We start from the raw sequence: 17,270 nt of genomic DNA on the forward strand, positions 1-17,270 counted from the left end.
GCTCGCGCAGTCTTCCCCTGAAGATCAGCCGGCTGTTAAAATTTGAGCCACGTGTGTGGCGGCGCATCTGCACCCTGTGTGTGTGTGTGTGGCGCGCCGTTTGTGTGGCGCTCAACCTGTGGCGGTGAAGTCGGCCATTTTCCCCTCTGCCAAGGTGCAGAATCGGACAGTTTTTGCAGACAGCCAGGGCTAGCATGCTTATCACAAAGTCGGCTATGAGCTGTTCAAGTGTCATATGCCCTAAAAGAGCATCCGCTCATGTTAGGCACATTTGCGTGTAAAATCAAGGCCCGTCTTGTATGATCAAAGCGCGGTGAGAGTGTTGTCGGTGCTTTTAGCGCTGTCAAAAAAGTCGTGGGACGGGGGGCATGCACACCCTGGCCAAGGGGCGCGCCGTCCAACAATTCCCCCCGATAGCCCATTTCGTCTTTTGTACGTACTGTACATATGTACTCTTCCTACGCACGAGCACATACTTCCCCTCCTCCCCTCTCGCTCTCTCCACCCTAATAATTTGTTCTTTTCCGAGCTGCAGTTTGCTTTTCTTTGTCTTTCGTCGCATCGCGGCAGTCCCGACACTACCTGGGGTTAGACACATAATAACCAAAGGGCTGGGGGTAGTCGCTTCACAAACAACTGCTTCGGTCTCCGACGCACGCCACGAGACGCTTTGTGCAGATAACCTCGCATACGGTAACCACTGTCTCTACCTTGCTTCGTAATCGGCGCTCACTGGGGATAAGCCCCGCACAGCCACCGACCCGTACGTGTGCCTGTACATATGCAAACGATTCCCCGGAGCCCCTCCACGCCTCGATCACGCTCAAACAACCTCGGTGGTAGACGCCCACAATGCTAGGATCACTCGCCAGCCGCTGGCAGGCGACGGGCGACCAGCAAAAGACTGCCCCAACCTGGTTCGACCGTCACCTGTTCCCCGTCCTGCTCTCGGTAGCCAAGAAGGCATGCACGCATCCCATCCACACCATTGTCACCATTGCCGTCCTCGCCAGCTACTCATACCTCGGCGTCTTGGACAGGGGACTCTTGGAGAGCGGCATCGAGGATGTCTCCAACAATGTCGACTTCCAGTCCCTTTTGGCGGGCAGTAAGACACTGAGGGTTGGAGAAGAAACATCATGGCAGTGGGAGGCCTCGGACGCCAGAGGCAGTGCTGCCGACAACGCCCAGGTATGTCCCACTCACTCGCATCTCTCCAAACCTCATGAGCTCACATGCCCGCCTGCACAGGAGCTCGCCCTTGTCACCCTCGTCTTCCCTTCGTCCAGCACCCTCAACTCGGCCCCCTCGCAACAATCCGTCCCTCAGAATGTGTCCGCACAGCTCCTTCCCAGCTCCTACAGCTCCTTCTCCACTCTTTCCCACGACACCTCGCTCGCATACGCCATGCCATACGATGAGGCTGCCAAATTCCTCGAGGCCATGCAAGAGATCCCCGCACCAGAGGATATCACCCAAGCCCAGAGCTCTGCGCATGAAGGCTCCCGCGAGCAGAAGAAGTGGATGATGCATGCCTCCAAGCACGGCAATGCCCCTTCAGGAATTCGCAACTCGATCATCGACTCTTGGACCTCATTCCTTGACCTACTCAAGGTACGTTTGTTTCTTCGTCTCCCTCATGGCGAATGTGCACTTTGCTAACTTGGCCTCCAGAATGCCGACACTGGTGACATTGTCATCATGGCCATGGGATACCTTGCCATGCACCTGACGTTCGTGTCCCTCTTCCTCGCCATGAGGCGACTGGGTTCCAACTTTTGGCTGGCTGCTGCTGTTCTATTGCAATCCGCCTTTGCCTTCCTCTTTGCCCTCGCTGTGACGACTTACTTCGGTGTCTCTATCAACTTGATCCTTCTTTCCGAAGGACTTCCCTTCCTAGTTGTCATCATCGGATTTGAAAAGCCCATCGTTCTCACAAAGGCTGTCTTGTCTGCCTCCTTGGACGGCCGACGAGCCGCCGAGGAGAAGCGAGGCGAGCCTGTAACGATTCAATCCGCCGTGCAAACAGCTATCAAGAAGACTGGCTTCGAGGTTGTCCGTGATTACTTCTTTGAGATTCTGGTTCTCGTTGCAGGCGCCTTGTCTGGAATCCAAGGTGGTCTACGCCAGTTCTGTTTCCTAGGTGCCTGGATTCTCTTCTTCGATGCCCTCATGCTTCTGACCTTCTACACGTCTATTCTTACCGTCAAACTTGAGATCAACCGAATCAAGCGTCATGTTGCTCTTCGCCGTGCTCTCGAAGACGACGGCATTGACGGCAAGGTCGCTGAGAGCGTTGCTGCGAGCAACGACTGGCCTAGTGCTCGTGACGTGCAGTTCAGCAGCAACAGCACGACTGTCTTTGGAAAGAAGATCACTGTCCCCAAGTTTAAGATTTTTATGGTCGCTGGATTTTTCCTTGTCAACATCCTCAATGTTACCACCCTCAAGTTTGGCCTTGCACCTTGCAAGTCCTATTTTGTCTCTGTTGTTGGTTCTACCCCTCCACTAGATCCTTTCAAGGTTGCTGGAAGTGGTTTGGATCACATCTTTGAGCAGGCAAAGGAAGCCGCAACATCGACCATTGTTACTGTTCTCATGCCGATCAAGTACGAGCTCGAGTTCCCTTCGATTCACTACGCCGGGCCTTCTCTTTCCAACTCAGACCATGCCTTTGGCACTAACATTAGCACCCACATTGTCGATGGCGTGCTCAAGAGTCTGGAAGATCCATTCCTTAGCAAGTGGATCGTACTTGCGCTTGTCATGAGCGTGGTCCTCAACGGTTACCTCTTCAATGCTGCTCGATGGACAATCAAAGAGCCGCACAAGCCACTGGATCCTCCTTCTCCCTCCGAAGTCCTAGACGGAGCCCCCACTGTCCCCGGAACCCCTCGCATTCCATCCATGCACATGCCTACGCCGCCCCGTACCCCCGGCCCAGATGAACAAGCCAAATGTCTGCAGCCGCTTACACAAGTCCAGCCAAGACCCCAGCCAGAGATTCCAGCAGGCCCAACGGAAGAGCAGCAACGCCAGCCTAACCGCGCTTACGAGGTTCTTGAGCAAATGATCAAGGAGAAACAGGCCCCTAAGATGACCGATGAGGAACTGATTGAGATGTCGCTAAGGGGTAAGATCCCAGGTTACGCACTGGAGAAGACTCTTGGCGATAAGACTCGCGCTGTCAAGATTCGCCGAGGTCTCGTTTCCCGAACACACGCTACACGAGAAACATCAACTCTGCTGGAACGCTCACTTCTGCCATACAAGGACTACAACTACGATCTTGTCCATGGCGCATGCTGTGAAAACGTTGTTGGTTATCTCCCTCTCCCCCTTGGTGTTGCCGGCCCAATGCTCATCGACGGCCAAAATTACTTCCTCCCCATGGCAACTACTGAAGGTGTCCTTGTCGCTTCAACTTCGCGCGGTGCAAAGGCTATCAACGCTGGTGGCGGTGCCGTTACTGTTATCACTGGCGATGGCATGACTCGTGGACCCTGTATTGGATTCGACAGCCTCGTACGCGCAGGTGCTGCCAAGATCTGGCTTGACTCAGAAGAAGGCCAGAGGACCATGAAGGACGCTTTCAACTCTACTTCTCGCTTCGCCAGGCTGCAATCGATGAAATCTGCTATTGCCGGAACCAACATCTACGTTCGCTTCAGGGCTACGACTGGCGATGCCATGGGCATGAACATGATTTCCAAGGGTGTTGAGCATGCTCTGAACGTCATGGCCAATGACTGCGGCTTCGAAGACATGCGTGTGGTCGCTGTTTCTGGTAACTACTGTACCGACAAGAAGTCTGCTGCCATCAACTGGATCGACGGCCGTGGCAAGGGTGTTGTTGCCGAAGCCATGATTCCCGGTTCCGTTGTCCGATCAGTCCTCAAGTGTGAAGTCGATGATCTTGTCCAGATGAACATTTCCAAAAACTTTATCGGCTCAGCCATGGCGGGTGCTATGGGTGGATTCAACGCGCACGCTGCCAATATCGTTGCTGCGGTCTTCTTGGCTACCGGTCAAGATCCTGCCCAGGTTGTTGAAAGTGCCAACTGCATTACCATCATGAACAAGTAAGTTTGTTTTTCTTGATTTATCTTCATGCCGTCTATCTTGCTGGGTAAACGAGATTGCTAACATCTCCTACCAGTGTCAACGGCAACCTCCAGATTTCGGTTTCTATGCCTTCGATAGAAGTCGGCACCATTGGTGGCGGAACCATTCTTGAGCCCCAGTCTGCCATGCTCGACCTGCTCGGCGTACGGGGTGCCCACCCAACCTCTCCCGGTGACAATGCTCGCCAGCTCGCTCGCGTCATTGCCGCCGGTGTGCTTGCGGGCGAACTGTCGCTTAACAGTGCGCTGTGCGCTGGCCACCTGGTCAAGGCGCACATGGCACACAACAGGAGTAACGTTCCCTCCCGAGCGCCCACACCCGGCACCATGACGCCCGTTGCGTCAGGTACTGGACTGAGCCTGATGAATGCAGCTGCGGGAATTGTGCCCAAGCGATAGAGAAATTATAACGTGTAAATGGAGAGGTTTTTATCTTTATACATATGCATTGTATGATTGGGAGAAACAGTGTCTAGATTTTTTATGCTGGGCTTCCTAACCAAGAAATTCTTCATCTTCTTCTTTGTTCTTGGTTTGCACTCACGCTCAGTTTCCTTTTGAGCAATATTCTTTTCCGTCGGGACATAACTTAGCATGCAATACAAACTTTTCTTTTGTTCAGTAAAAGGTGTGGCGGAGGGGCGAAGCATACACTTCACTCATGTTTTCATGTCTCGTTTTTCCCGATGATTTCCATTGATAACTGTCCAAGTCACATAGTTTGCGACCATTGTGGCATGCCCTTGCTTGTATCCATTCACACATAAAACGCTATCCTCCGACACTCCCCTCTCATGCCCAGAACAAGAAAGCGCACAAAGGCGCGTTAAATGGCCCCTTTTTGCACTTCGAAAAGGACAGTGACTACTACAAACTATGCTATGAGAGGAGAACAGGACGTTCCACTGCATGGATATGACCCGACTAAAATCGATGAAAAAAGAGAAGACACACAGAGACAGACACACACCAAGAAAGGAAATTGAGCAATGAAAGACAAGAAAAAAAACACTCTACGCCATCATGACATCTCATAGCATCCCCATCGTCAAAAGCGAGCCAGCTCTCACCAATCCTCTGTGAGCGACGATGCTTGTCATGTTCCGCCAACAGAGATGTTGTTTCTTAGACCGCTAGGCGCAGGCCCCTTCTTGGCTCGGCGGCCCAGAATACTCGATGTGTCCATGTTGAGTTCAAAGGCACCCTTGTTCTTGACCTGGCGCTTAGCCGCCGCTGCGACAGCGGCAGAATGCTGACCATAGCCCCGTTGTTGTGGTGCTGCTTGTTGTTGACGTGCTTGGGCTGCGGCGGATAGTGTGGTGTTGCGCATCTTCTGCTCCATACCAGATACGTCGGCACCTTGCGATTTGGGAAGCTTCGCTGGTGGATGTTGTGACGAGGAATCGTATGGTACGGACTCGGCAGTGTACTCATCATCGTCTTCGTTCTCGTCAAGTGCATTCAAAGAGTTCATAGCGTTTGCTCCACGGTATCCTTGCTTGAACTGCTTCTTCCTCTTTCCCTCCTCTTCTTGACGATGTACAGCATAACTGACATCGAAAACCTCTCGAAGGTTGACGGCTCCAGGTGAACGGAAGTCCATGCGACGGGCGCCCGGTGACTCAAGGTGGGTAAAGTCTGGCTGAAGACGCTCCTTCTTGGCAGCAGGTGTTGCAAGAGGTGGTGCATCGTAAGCAGAGTAAGTAGGCTCGTCAGCCTCACGTATCCATGGATGGTTGAGGAACTGGTTGATGTCATAACGCTTCTCGGGGTCTACTGTCAGTAGGTGGGACACCAGGTCTTGGGCAGACTTGGAGATGTCGTCCCACCATGGAGAAAGGAAAGTGTACTGGCCACGCGCGACCTTCTCGGTAAGAGTCTGGATGGACTCGTCGTAGAAGGGTGGGAAGCCGCAAAGAAGAGTGTAGAGCACGCAACCCAGTGCCCACATGTCAACACTCTTGGAGTAGCGCTCGTCCTTGACAATCTCAGGAGCGGTGTAACCGACAGTACCGCAAGGTGTCATTGTCTGGGTATCCCAAATGACTTTGCTGAGACCGAAGTCGGCAACTTTGATCAGGCCGATGCCACCAGCACCCTTACCCTTGACGAACTCGCCCTCATCAGCCTTGTCCTCATCATCAGGCCCTCTTGGCTTGGGGGTTTTGGTGGGGACAAATGGAATTGGGTAGAAGAGAAGGTTTTCAGGTTTGATGTCTCTGGTTATGACGTCAGCGGTTGATCTCATTGACGTAAGAGCAGGATACGAACCGATGTACAACACCTGCCTCCTCGTGCAGATATTGCAGAGCCTTGGCGACTTGGATGATGGTGTGGCGAGAAAGGTCCTCTGAAAAGTAGGTAAGGCGAACGATTTGGTGGAACAGTTCACCACCGGGGCACAACTCGAGGACAATGTAGTAATATTGCCGTGATTCGGAAAAGTCAATGAGCTTGACAATGTTGGGGTGGTCGAGCTGGCGCATGATTTGTACTTCCTTTAAGATGTTTGCTCTCTATAGGGCAGTTAGTGTCTGCCTACAAAAGTCCATGCGTGATGGAAAACGAGGATGCTAGGGAGTCGAGCATCAGGGAAGTAAATCTATCGCACCTCGGCTGCTTTTGGCGTTTTGAAGTCCGGATGCATATGCTTGTCCTACACCGGCCTCGCGTTGGTAACGTCCAAAAAACACCCAACTTCTTTCGGTGCGGTATCGGGTAAGGGAGAGGAATGGCGACATTGTGGAAATGGGCAAGAGGGCAAGAGGGCAAGAGGGGGGAGGGGCAAAGGATATGGGTAGTACTAACCTGCTGTGAGTTCATCTCGAACTTACGAACGACCTTGATGGCGACTTCGTCCCATTGGCCAGTGTTGTCTCGTGCGCGGTAGACGTTACTGAAGGCACCGTCACCCATCTTCTCGAGCAGGGTCCAGCGTTCGAGGCCTGGGTATCTGGGCAGCTTGCCCTTTGCCTCACGCTCCTCTGCAACAATGCGCTCGAGTACGGAGGGGTCAACACCGGCGCCCTTTGCGGCAGCCTGCTTCTTCTGGTTGTCGGCAACGGCACGAGCGGCGGCGTCGCCTGCTTGAGCGGCAATGTGACGGTTGTCGCCAGCGCCAGCGCCGACCGAGTAGTCACCATGGGGAGCAGGGTTGTTTTGGAGGGGCTTGTGGTCCATTACGGGCTCTGAGATGCCATGATGCGCGGGCTCGGGAGCCTGGTTGTAGCGTTGATGTTGCGACTGGGCATGGACATTGGATACATTTGTCGTGGGCTCAGCGTTGTGGCGGGCCTGTTTGCCATGGCGCAGGAAGTTCTTAAAATTCTGTATGGCGGCCATGTTTAGTGTGTGTGTGCGTGGACAGGAGTGAATTACAAAGCCGCTGGGGATGGCGGGGTCGCTTGGGCTGGGAGACGGCTACAGGCAGAGATGGGCTTGATACGACCGAGTATAGCCGGGTGTAGCAGCAACAGTAGCAGCAGTAGCAGTAGCAAAAGAAGGAGAAGGGGAAGAATGCAGCGGGACAGTAGTGTCACGGCAGTGGAGTGGTGGCGGAGAAAATGGGAAAAAAGACAATGGGAAAGGTGGTGGTTGAAGAGAAAGGCGTGCACGAGCGAGGGAAGGCGCGAGGTGAGGCCTGAGCAGGAGAGTAGGAGCGACATGCGTCATAACGCGTCCGTGCGCCAGATGACGATGCCGACTACATCATCGCCAAACAAGCTGCAACCACGCGCGCCAGCCCTGAGGCAGCCATGGGGCGTTATTGTACCCGTCGCGCCCCTGACTGATGGCCGGAGAGGAAACATGTGCATGGAGACAGGGTGGGCGGGAGAACAGCAAGAGAAGAAAGCAGAGACAAAAAAAGCAAGTCGTCTCACCTCGATTACTGGCAGGTTCATCTTCTTGCGCCCGCTCCGTGGAGAGCTGGGGGTTGACTGGAACTGCATGTGCTTCGCGGGGAAGGGCAGCCCTGGATCTCGATGCAGGTGTGGCTGTTCTCCGCCAAAGCCAATACTGTACTGGGTACGGTACAGTGACGCCGCGTTTGGTAGCAGCAGTAGTGGTCAGGGTGGAGGTATGACGCTCGTCTGGATATTTTGGCGTGCCGCGTCGAAGACGTCGCAGGGTGTGGTGCTGCTGCTGCTGCTGCTGCTTCTGCTGTGACTAGCCCAGAGCGAGCAAGGGTTTTGCCGTCGGACGTGGACAGAACGGGCTGTGCTTGGTGTGATGTGGCCCTGGGGGTGCGGCTGATGCCAGAGTAGAGTAGAGTAGGGTAGAGTAGAGTAGAGTAGGGTAGAGTAGAGTAGAGTAGGGTAGAGTAGAGTAGAGTAGGGTGCTGTGCTGTACAGTGCTCTAGGGTGAGTGTAGGGCTAGTAGAGTGTAGCAGGTGCTGGTGATGAGCATTCGCAGGCAGTAGTGGTGGTGGTAGTGGCAGTGGTCTGCGCGGGGCTATCTGGTTTCGTCAGACTGCAGTTTGGCCGCTCACGGTGACAGACAGGCAAATCGGATAGAACAAGAGGAAGTGCGGCGGCTGAGACGGTGCATCTAATAAGCTCTATGTAGCATGTGGGCAACGACTTGATATTTCTTCTTCTTCACCACACGCTACCTCCGCGCGAATGCACTCGAGCCATAGCGGCGCACCGCGGAATCGCCGGCAGCCCTCTGTCAGCTCCATGGCATGCCGCAAGGTTGAGCGGATCCGTCGACTAGAGGCTCACAAAGCTCGCTAGGCACGGGGCGGCCTACGCCACACTGCATGCAGCCCTCACCTGCGGCCTTGGAACAGAAGATGGTCTCTTAGCATGCCAATTCGACCCTGCCAATGGGCCCCGACGGCCACATGCATATACAATCAAGGCAGAGACCATGAAAAGCCCGCCCCCTGCCTTTGCCCGCTGCTTGCCCGCTGCTTGCCCGCCCGCCTGCCTGCTGGGGACGCAATCTCCCGCCGTCTCTGCTCGACGCCCCCGATGAATTCCCTTGCACTTGCTCGCAACCCAACGGTCCTAGTTCGTCTGCAGGGTCCATTTAGTGCGGCGAATCTCTTACGTCACTGCCTAGTGGGAACCGCCTCAGAAGACGTCAATCACTGGCCTCGCACCCTCGCCTCTGCACCACATCCTCCTTTGACGCCTATGGCCTAACTCGCACGACAGATTGGTCTCCCAAGTAACAACATGCATGTCTGCCATGTGCAGTCCATGTGTCGGCCCGGAAGATGCACATGTGCCCTTGGGCTGTTTCCTCACGCGCATATACTTTCGGCCCGATGCCCAATCCGACTTCCGCTGTCCCATTACATTAGTTGACGAGGTGTCTCCAGCAAGCTCCTTCGCGCACGGGGTCTGTAATCATCAATAATACACTACTGCTACTATTTGCTCCGTGTCTGCTCTTCACCTGACAGCTACTGGCCCATTGCCTGTGATTGTCATGCCGGCCCTTCCTAGCCGGCCAATGGCCGCACCACAACCGCCACAGTCTCAGCCCATGTCGCTCTTGGCAACACGCTCACCCTAACTGTTGATGCAAACGACATGCCTTACCAATCGCTACTACACACATACTAGGGCCCTCCATTCTACAACGCCCCGCATCTCTCGCACCCACAATCAAATCCCCACGTCTTCTTCAGCCTCAGCATCCTCTGCCCGCGACTCAGCATCCTCTCCTCTCCACTCAAATAAGTAATGCACAGCTCTCGTCCCTTTTCAATGTTTCTTCCCGCCCTGAAATACCATATCCTCCCCTCCCGCTTCTTCTCAATGTTCTGTCCGCACGAGTGATTGAAGTAGCTTGCAGCCGGCCAGCACCCATAGCCGAAGAACTCCGAGCCTTCGTCCTCGAGCGAGCGAATGCCAAACGAGTTGTGCGAGTCACGCTTCGACAGTGTGAGAAGCGTTTCCGCCGTCACCAGTGGGAGGAGCGCCACGGGCAGAATCGCAACCAAGTGCAGGTAGGCCCGTGTGAAAGCATCCAGATCATCAGAGCTGTGGTACGGCGTGTTGTCGTTTGCGAGCGCCTCCAATCGTTCCCACTGCTCAGGATGATGGTGGCGCCACAAGATGCCACTGACACAGAAGCTCATCACGTCGGGGGTAATGCGTCCCTGTAGTGCCTTGGAAACAGCTTTTTTGTGCTGTTTGGAAATGGCCACCGCAGCTTGACAGTCCACACCATCCGCTTGCTCCGCTTCCCTTGCACTCCTTATCAACGCCGCCTGCCCAGCCACACTATCCCAAGCTTTGCTAATGTCTTTTTTCGTGGGCCGCGGCATGTCGACGTCCACCATGTCACTATCTTCTTTGCTCCTCTTTCGGATCAGATTCTCAACAGCAGTCCAAGTCTGGATACCAATCTCCCCCTGCTCCTCCTGCCATGTTTTCTGACACGCTTCCGAGCAGAAAGCAAACCCCACTGTCTTGTCTCGTATGCTCAGACCTCGTCCGTAGTCGTAGCCAAAACATTGCCCGCACACCTCACGTCTATACTCGCGTAGCAACACGGAAAGTGTAAGATCCGTTGACTGCCATACAAGTGTGCCTTTGGGGATGTCTTGGGTAGCGAAAACGGCACGGCCGGCGGTCGGTGTGTGTCGAACCTGGAATAGGTGAGATACGGGGGCGCCCGCAGGGAGCTCTTTCGGCGTGTCGGCAGAGCGGATCGAAGAGGCGGATGACGGTCGTGAAATACTAAACACCGAGTCACCGGCTACGGGGACAGAAGAGTCGCTCTCGATAGTGTCCATGGTAGCGGTTTCGACGTTATTAGCAGCACAACAAAGCGCAATGGTAGGCGAGTATTTCGATGCTCTCTTCAGGAGATGCTAGGCGGGCGGGCAAGCGAGTATGATGGTATAAACAGTAGTGCCCCTCAACGTTGTATCGAGGGCGAAATGTATGTACACAAGTGATAGCACGGGCTGAGGTCAGTTGCGTATGTCACATATGCTCATACTAAAGTTGGATGATAAGAGAGAAGCCATTGTGGATAAACTTGGGACTTGGTCTGGTGTGGATACGCTGGATGATGGCTGTTTGGCACAAGACGAGAGAGTGTGGGATGGCGAAAACGCCGTTGTGTCTAGATTCTGGTGATCGGCGCACGGTCCACATATTCAAGATAGGCGAAGACCCTGACTGATCTGGCGCCACGCGTCTGGAACGCTGCAACAATCGCGCCGACTCCGATCAGGCCAAAAGGCTTGAATATCGTATTCGCTCCTCAGACCTACATGGATAAGCTCACCGACAGGCTCCGTACAAATGTACATGGTGCGGACTACACTTTAGGACGTAAACAAGTTATCCTGCCATTCCAGCATCTCCAGTCACGTGTGCAGCTCAACTCGTCATCAAGAACGGTTGCCACTTCACTCCCATCAAGCTATTCATTTCGATGAACTCCATAGCCTGTATTGACCTTCTAGACGTCAATGTCGAAACAGAGTGCGCGCATACCACTCATCTAGCGCGGACGTAACCTGGGAATAACAGCTTCATTCCAAGCACATAAGTATTCAGCACCATCATGTCCTTTGCAGTATTGTAGGCAGCAAGTCGAATCAGAAGAGATGTTTAATATTGCGAACCGTTACGGATTGATCGCGGACTAGATGGCGACTGGTGCAAGTTCGCAAGCGGATGCACACCAGGCAGCATCATTGGAACTAGTCTCAATCCGGACAGTTGCCTGAATACTGGCGCAAGGGGTATCAACTCCTCCAGAGCGTTTGGAAAGCTATAAGAAGGACAACGCAAGACTTCAAGTTAAAAAAGCGTTAATTTCCTCCCACAATCGACCAACCAGGCTTTTCAGCATCTCTCTGATATTTCCACTCAATTGACTTCATCGCCCCGTCACATAGCCACCGCACATCATCATTATGGCACCAATCACAAGTCCTCTTCAAATCACCAATCTTGAAGATGGAGAGACAATTCATCAAGTGCGATCTCTGTTGCTGCAGCATTTGAACTTACTAACACGTTCCCTAGCGCTGCCTTCTTGTCACCGGAACATATGGGTTCGAAGCCGCTGAAGGAAGTTACATACACGTAACTACCAAAGCAGCAAACAAATCCGAAAACTTCCCAGAGCAGACATGGCCTCTAGCGGGTGGCCACTTCAAGGCCATGGTCATGCTCTCTCCAGGATTGAATAGGCTCGAATTCGCCTACATCTGTAACGACTGCATCGAACATACTGTTGAGACGAACGTCAATTACTGGCCTCTGATGCAGTATCCACCTCTCCATCTCGCAATCATGGTTGCTTCTGACTCGCCGTGTCTCATCGATTGTCCTCCTAACAAGGCTGCTGGTGTGTCTTCGGCACACTCGGATTTGGATGCTGCCATTGCCAAGCTTCGCATGACTGCGTACATGTGGCAAGCCATGACTGCCGAAGATTTGAGAAAACAAGGTATTGGAAGACGCTCCTTTCGATTGGAGGAGGAATGGACTGCAGACACTGTTAGTCGCGAGTTTATCAATGCGCGCATTGGCCAAACTCTCGCACAGGACGATGCTATACGGTCCACAGCCAAGATCCACGTCATCCGCTCTTCCAAGACAGTCAGGGAAATTCGCAACGAGAATATTGCACAGCAGAACGACAGAGCTCGCAACAAGAACGCCCTTTTCGACTATTTCAAGGAAGCGTTGACAGATGCTGGGGGCCCGTTCGTTTCTGATGCTCAGCCCATAGTTGCTGGCCTGATCTTGGACTCTCAGTACAGCATGTCCAAAGGTCTTATTCTCGGACACGCCGCCCTTGGTTGCCACGATTCGCATGGTATATCACTGGGCATGTTTGGAAGCCACTTGACCTACTCTTGGCCGCGCTTTCTGGAAGAAGTTACCAGCTGTTTGAGCGACACACGCAAACCTGGAGAAAAGGTGGGCAACGATAACAGACAGTGTACTACCTTATGGGAAGCCTGTGCAATTGGTCAGGGTGCTCACATGCACGAAGTCGGTCATGCATTCGGCTCGCCGCATCGCCCTGGTATCATGGAGCGAGGTTATGCCCAAGATTGGGTTAAGAACTTCGTCTCCCAAACCGCATACTCGCGCTACCTGAAGCAAGAAGGCGTAGTTGTCGACCCGGAAAACACACCCAACAACGCACGCTGGGACCTAGCAGATGCGCTCTCATTCCGCATGCTTCCCCATTTCCGACTCCCTACCGACCCCATCCTCAACGAAACAGCCCGAAAAGCAAAGCCCGACGTGAGCGTAACGCACGAAGACGAAGGAGGCTCCGCAACCCTCCACATCAACTCATACAGCGGCATCGCGCGCATAACCTTCAACAACACCGAGCACGAGCAGCCCGCAGAATGGCTGCACAAGGCACCCACAACCATGCAATTCACTGAAGCCGAACTGGACCAGCGCTTCAACCGCACCGACCCGCTCTCCCTCCGCATCCTCGCCTCCAACGGCCGCGAAACAAGCACAGCAAACGTGTGGAAACTCCTCGCCAGCAAATCCTTCATCCGCATCCCCGGCTCCAGCATTGTCCTCCGCAAACACCTCGCCTACTTGTCCTCCGACTCCGACGACCACTACCGCCCCGACGACCCCTACGAATGGGCGCAGCTCCTGCGCGAGCGGGGCTCGGATGGAAAACTCCACCGCGCCGTGTCGATTGACCTGCGCGTCGGCTGTCTCTGGGACGGCGGCGTAGTCAAGTATGCTGACGGCCATGTCTCGCACTGGGGTCCGATGCGCGTGTACGGGTCTACGCATCGGTTTGGGGGCCACGCATCCGAGAAGATAAAACTTGCCGAGGATGTGGAGATTACGAGCGTCCAAGTTAATCCGGATGAGGGCGTCAGAGTGCACTTGTCGAATGGGGAGAGTAAAGGGGAATTGAATGCGGGGGATGAAGAAGGCGAGATTGTCGAGGTGAAACCTGCTGCTGATGAGATTGTGGTTGGGTTTTTCGGCAAGAGCAGGCGCGGTGGGTTCAATGGTGTGTGCGAGTTTGGGCTGATTTGTGTGAAGAGGGAGGTTGGGTGGGAGGGTTTGCCCGATGCGGTGTTTGGACTGGTTGAAGTGAGGAATACGGCGGGGATGGAGGAGGGAGAGGAGAATGCACAGACGGAAGATGAAGATGACGACGAAGAAGATGAGGATGAGGATGAGGATATGCAGGATTGAAGTGTATAAACCGCCTTCTTTTTTTGTAATAATTTCTAATCTTAGGACTTTTTCCCCCCGCCCCCCCCCTTTTTTTTCTGAATACATGATTCTCCCTGTCTTCACACGACTACTACTACATAATATATATATGCCAACCTTCTCATGATTCAATATTCCCCCTTTCTCCCCCCTTTTTTTTTCCTCAGTCTCCTCTTTCTACTACTGCCTGTGAGCATACTTTGCTCATGAATTTACCGTCGCTCCCTTTCCCTCGCTGCCCTTTCTATGCGCTCTATGCACTGATTGCACATCCTGGGGTGATCTATGAACGTCACCCATCGAGATGGCCAGTGCTGTACACCGTCACACGTTTGTGTGTACATTTCCACGGTGCATTGGCAGATCCAGCTTTGCTGGACAACTCTGCACTGGCAATTTGGGGGGTAGTTTAGGTCTACAGCCATTGTTTTTCTTGATGTATTCGCTTGTTGTTCGGGGTTTTTTTTTGCTTCTTAAGTGTTTCTGGGTTTAGTAGTAACTCGTATGGTAGGGATCATGTTTTGGGGAGAGAGGGATTTTTTATATAGGGAGGTTCATGTATGTGATGGTCGTGTGTAGTTCACAGAAGGGAGTTGTGTGATGTATTCCTTAGTTCAATGAAGGGGATTGCAGGGTAAGCGGTTGTTTCTTCATGTACTCATTGAAAGGGAGTCGGTGATTGATCTGGCTGTGAGTTACAAGAACGGGTGGTGTAAGGTGCAAAATGTAATATTGAGAACTCGTTTGTTCATGTTGCCTGCGATTGTCAATACTTCACTGTCACTTTTCTCTCCGTTGCTGATAAATCACAGTGTTAGGGACAAGGCTCTCGGGGAACCGCAATAGTCGGATAATCACTACGTCCAATATCAATCCAAACCACAGCCTTGATTACTATGCAGGCTGTTGTGAACTTTGTAGAGTATAAAGTATTCTTATAAAGTAGAATTCTATTTAATTATGTATTTCAATATATAACGAACAAGCACTATTAGCTTTATTGCGTAGTTACACTGTTGTGGTAGTGGCAGTTTTTATCCGGCTATCTCGGGCCCTCAAGAGGATGGCGAATGCTGAGATGGCAAGTCCTGTTTCCACTCAATCTGTCTCGACGACGCCATGGTACATATCTCACAGTTTGATATCCGTACCAGTATCGAAACAGCAATAATGTCTCACTGCGCAAACGTCATTCCACCCTGCTACATGTGGCTTAGATGCATAGCTTGGGACCTGGGAGGGTTAAAAGGAGGCCCCTCGTAGTGAATCTGCCAAGAGAGATCTTGGTGTAGCAGACGATGGTAGCCCCTTCAACTGGTAAAACTCACTACAGGACAAAGTCCAACACATGGATAGTCAGCTGCGCAAATTTATGCAGACTATTTCTGCATACCCCTAAACTTTTGCGCACGTGTGGACTTTAGCTGCGGTATTTTTTTAAAGGTGATGTAGGGTGCATGTGGATTCAGTAGGTGTAGAGACTGGTTGGGTCAAAGTGTTTCAGGTAGTATGTTAGTGCATCTATGTGTAGTCCAGAAGCACTTGAACCGGATTACTCGACTACTGGTGGGAGAAGGGTAAGGAAAAACAAAGTCGCTGCTTCACCACTCTCAAGTTGAGCTGTTGGAATAAGGCAATCTTAGTGGACGATGCGTAAAAGCAAGCGTAATAGCCGTTGCCTCTTCTGAATCACTCCAAGAAACGCTATGTATACGCAGAATGCCATATTGTATTAACGGGCCCCGTCCATGTGAGGATTTGAGTTTGGTAGTGGTGCTGGTAGGATTGAGTGCGACTCTTCGGCCACTGAAACGCATGTCCTCAAGCATTCTGAGTTTGAGTTGCCACTACACAATAAAGACTACGGACGTAGTCCGACGTGGTTAGCCTCGAGACGGCTTCCTGTAATCTGCCGGTTCTGCTGATAGGCGGGGGGGGGGGGGGGGTGGCCTGGGCCCCAAGTGCCGATGCTGATCCGTGAAACAGTGGCTATCGATAAGATGTCGGCTTTGGTGACTGGCCTTGGGCGATGTGGTGAATTGCTCATTTCTTGGTTGCGCATGACCTGGTATGCCGAGCGGGTGCCACACGCGCCATGGCAGCCAAGTGTCTATACTTGGGGCCCCGAATCTCGGGTACTAATCTCGGAGAATGGATGGGCGTCAAAGTGGTCGCATAGAATACAGAAGACGACAACGAAGAAGAAAAATAGTAGCATGGCAGGCTGGGGCGCTACGGGCCAATCAGGCGGGCGCACTCACGTGTTAGGCTGCGGCGTAGCGTGAGCAGCAGAGCCAATCAAGTCCTGCCCGCCAGCCGGCCTGAAACGCAGCCTGAGCACTGCTACCAAACCTCGCCCCACCCATCGCTGCCACCAAATCCCATTCTTCTCGATGCGCTGTATCGGGCGCGCATTCACCTATCGTCGGATCGCCCAAGCCTTGCTCCGGTACACTTGCGTGTACCCAGTCCCCATCTTCATGCTGGACACCTACGCGTCACTGTTCTTCTCGTCGTACCGTGCTGGCTGCTGCATCCATCCCCCAACGCACTCTCTGACGCTGCGGGCGGCTCGCACGCCCTTGGTTATTTCCCTGTGCAACTTGACCCCGGACAGACCCGCAATTCGGCACGGCAACTGGACAAAAAGTTAGCTGCCGTGTTCGTGTTGTAGATCAACGGCTCGCCTTGCCCTCCAATACCTTAATTACTCCTCTTAACGTATCGGATGCATGCCTAGTGCAGCCGCCTGGCGACGAACTACTCATCTCACCACAAGAGTCTGGCCCTTGCGCCGCAAGAAAATAATAATCTGTGCCCAATGCTGCCAGGTGTGCGCGCTACGCCGCCAGTGCGCTGTGGGACCAATAAACCCATGGCTGGCGGCTATAGTAGTGGAGGTCGGCGTTGAAACGCTGTCCCAAGACCCAAACATCTTCGGCTGCAGGCA

The 17,270-nt window shown here is 53.2% G+C and overlaps 4 protein-coding genes across 4 annotated transcripts; 2 read left to right on the forward strand and 2 right to left on the reverse strand.

The window, feature by feature from the left end:
* Positions 1-852: 852 nt before the first annotated feature.
* COCSADRAFT_89878 (uncharacterized protein) lies at positions 853-4,523 on the forward strand (the record flags this gene model as incomplete). Its single annotated transcript, XM_007701775.1, has 3 exons — positions 853-1,614; positions 1,675-4,082; positions 4,160-4,523. The coding sequence occupies 3 exons, from the start codon at positions 853-855 to the stop codon at positions 4,521-4,523; spliced, it is 3,534 nt and encodes a 1,177-aa protein (XP_007699965.1).
* A 604-nt stretch (positions 4,524-5,127) lies between these two features.
* Positions 5,128-7,690, reverse strand: COCSADRAFT_320717 (uncharacterized protein). Its single transcript, XM_007701776.1, has 3 exons — positions 6,933-7,690; positions 6,396-6,640; positions 5,128-6,343 (listed from the first exon to the last, which is right to left on the reverse strand). The coding sequence occupies exons 1-3, from the start codon at positions 7,464-7,466 to the stop codon at positions 5,221-5,223; spliced, it is 1,902 nt and encodes a 633-aa protein (XP_007699966.1). The 5' UTR covers positions 7,467-7,690; the 3' UTR covers positions 5,128-5,220.
* A 1,879-nt stretch (positions 7,691-9,569) lies between these two features.
* COCSADRAFT_320770 (uncharacterized protein) lies at positions 9,570-10,987 on the reverse strand. Its single transcript, XM_007701777.1, has one exon. The coding sequence runs from the start codon at positions 10,876-10,878 to the stop codon at positions 9,712-9,714; it is 1,167 nt and encodes a 388-aa protein (XP_007699967.1). The 5' UTR covers positions 10,879-10,987; the 3' UTR covers positions 9,570-9,711.
* A 941-nt stretch (positions 10,988-11,928) lies between these two features.
* COCSADRAFT_142167 (uncharacterized protein) lies at positions 11,929-14,432 on the forward strand. Its single transcript, XM_007701778.1, has 2 exons — positions 11,929-12,078; positions 12,128-14,432. The coding sequence occupies exons 1-2, from the start codon at positions 12,016-12,018 to the stop codon at positions 14,297-14,299; spliced, it is 2,235 nt and encodes a 744-aa protein (XP_007699968.1). The 5' UTR covers positions 11,929-12,015; the 3' UTR covers positions 14,300-14,432.
* Positions 14,433-17,270: the final 2,838 nt, after the last annotated feature.

Source organism: Bipolaris sorokiniana (genome assembly GCF_000338995.1).
Source record: "Bipolaris sorokiniana ND90Pr unplaced genomic scaffold COCSAscaffold_7, whole genome shotgun sequence".
Classification (NCBI taxonomy): Eukaryota; Fungi; Ascomycota; class Dothideomycetes; order Pleosporales; family Pleosporaceae; genus Bipolaris; species Bipolaris sorokiniana.

Excerpts from the sequence above, each read along its gene's own strand:
- COCSADRAFT_320717 (XM_007701776.1), bottom strand. The coding sequence starts at position 7,466 with ATGGCCGCCATACAGAATTTTAAGAACTTCCTGCGCCATGGCAAACAG. Across the intron at positions 6,641-6,932 it reads TCGAGATGAACTCACAGCAG|AGAGCAAACATCTTAAAGGA; the intron begins GTTAGTACTACC and ends ACTGCCCTATAG. Across the intron at positions 6,344-6,395 it reads GAGGCAGGTGTTGTACATCG|AGACATCAAACCTGAAAACC; the intron begins GTTCGTATCCTG and ends CGTCATAACCAG.
- COCSADRAFT_320770 (XM_007701777.1), bottom strand. The coding sequence starts at position 10,878 with ATGGACACTATCGAGAGCGACTCTTCTGTCCCCGTAGCCGGTGACTCG.
- COCSADRAFT_142167 (XM_007701778.1), top strand. The coding sequence starts at position 12,016 with ATGGCACCAATCACAAGTCCTCTTCAAATCACCAATCTTGAAGATGGA. Across the intron at positions 12,079-12,127 it reads ATGGAGAGACAATTCATCAA|CGCTGCCTTCTTGTCACCGG; the intron begins GTGCGATCTCTG and ends CACGTTCCCTAG.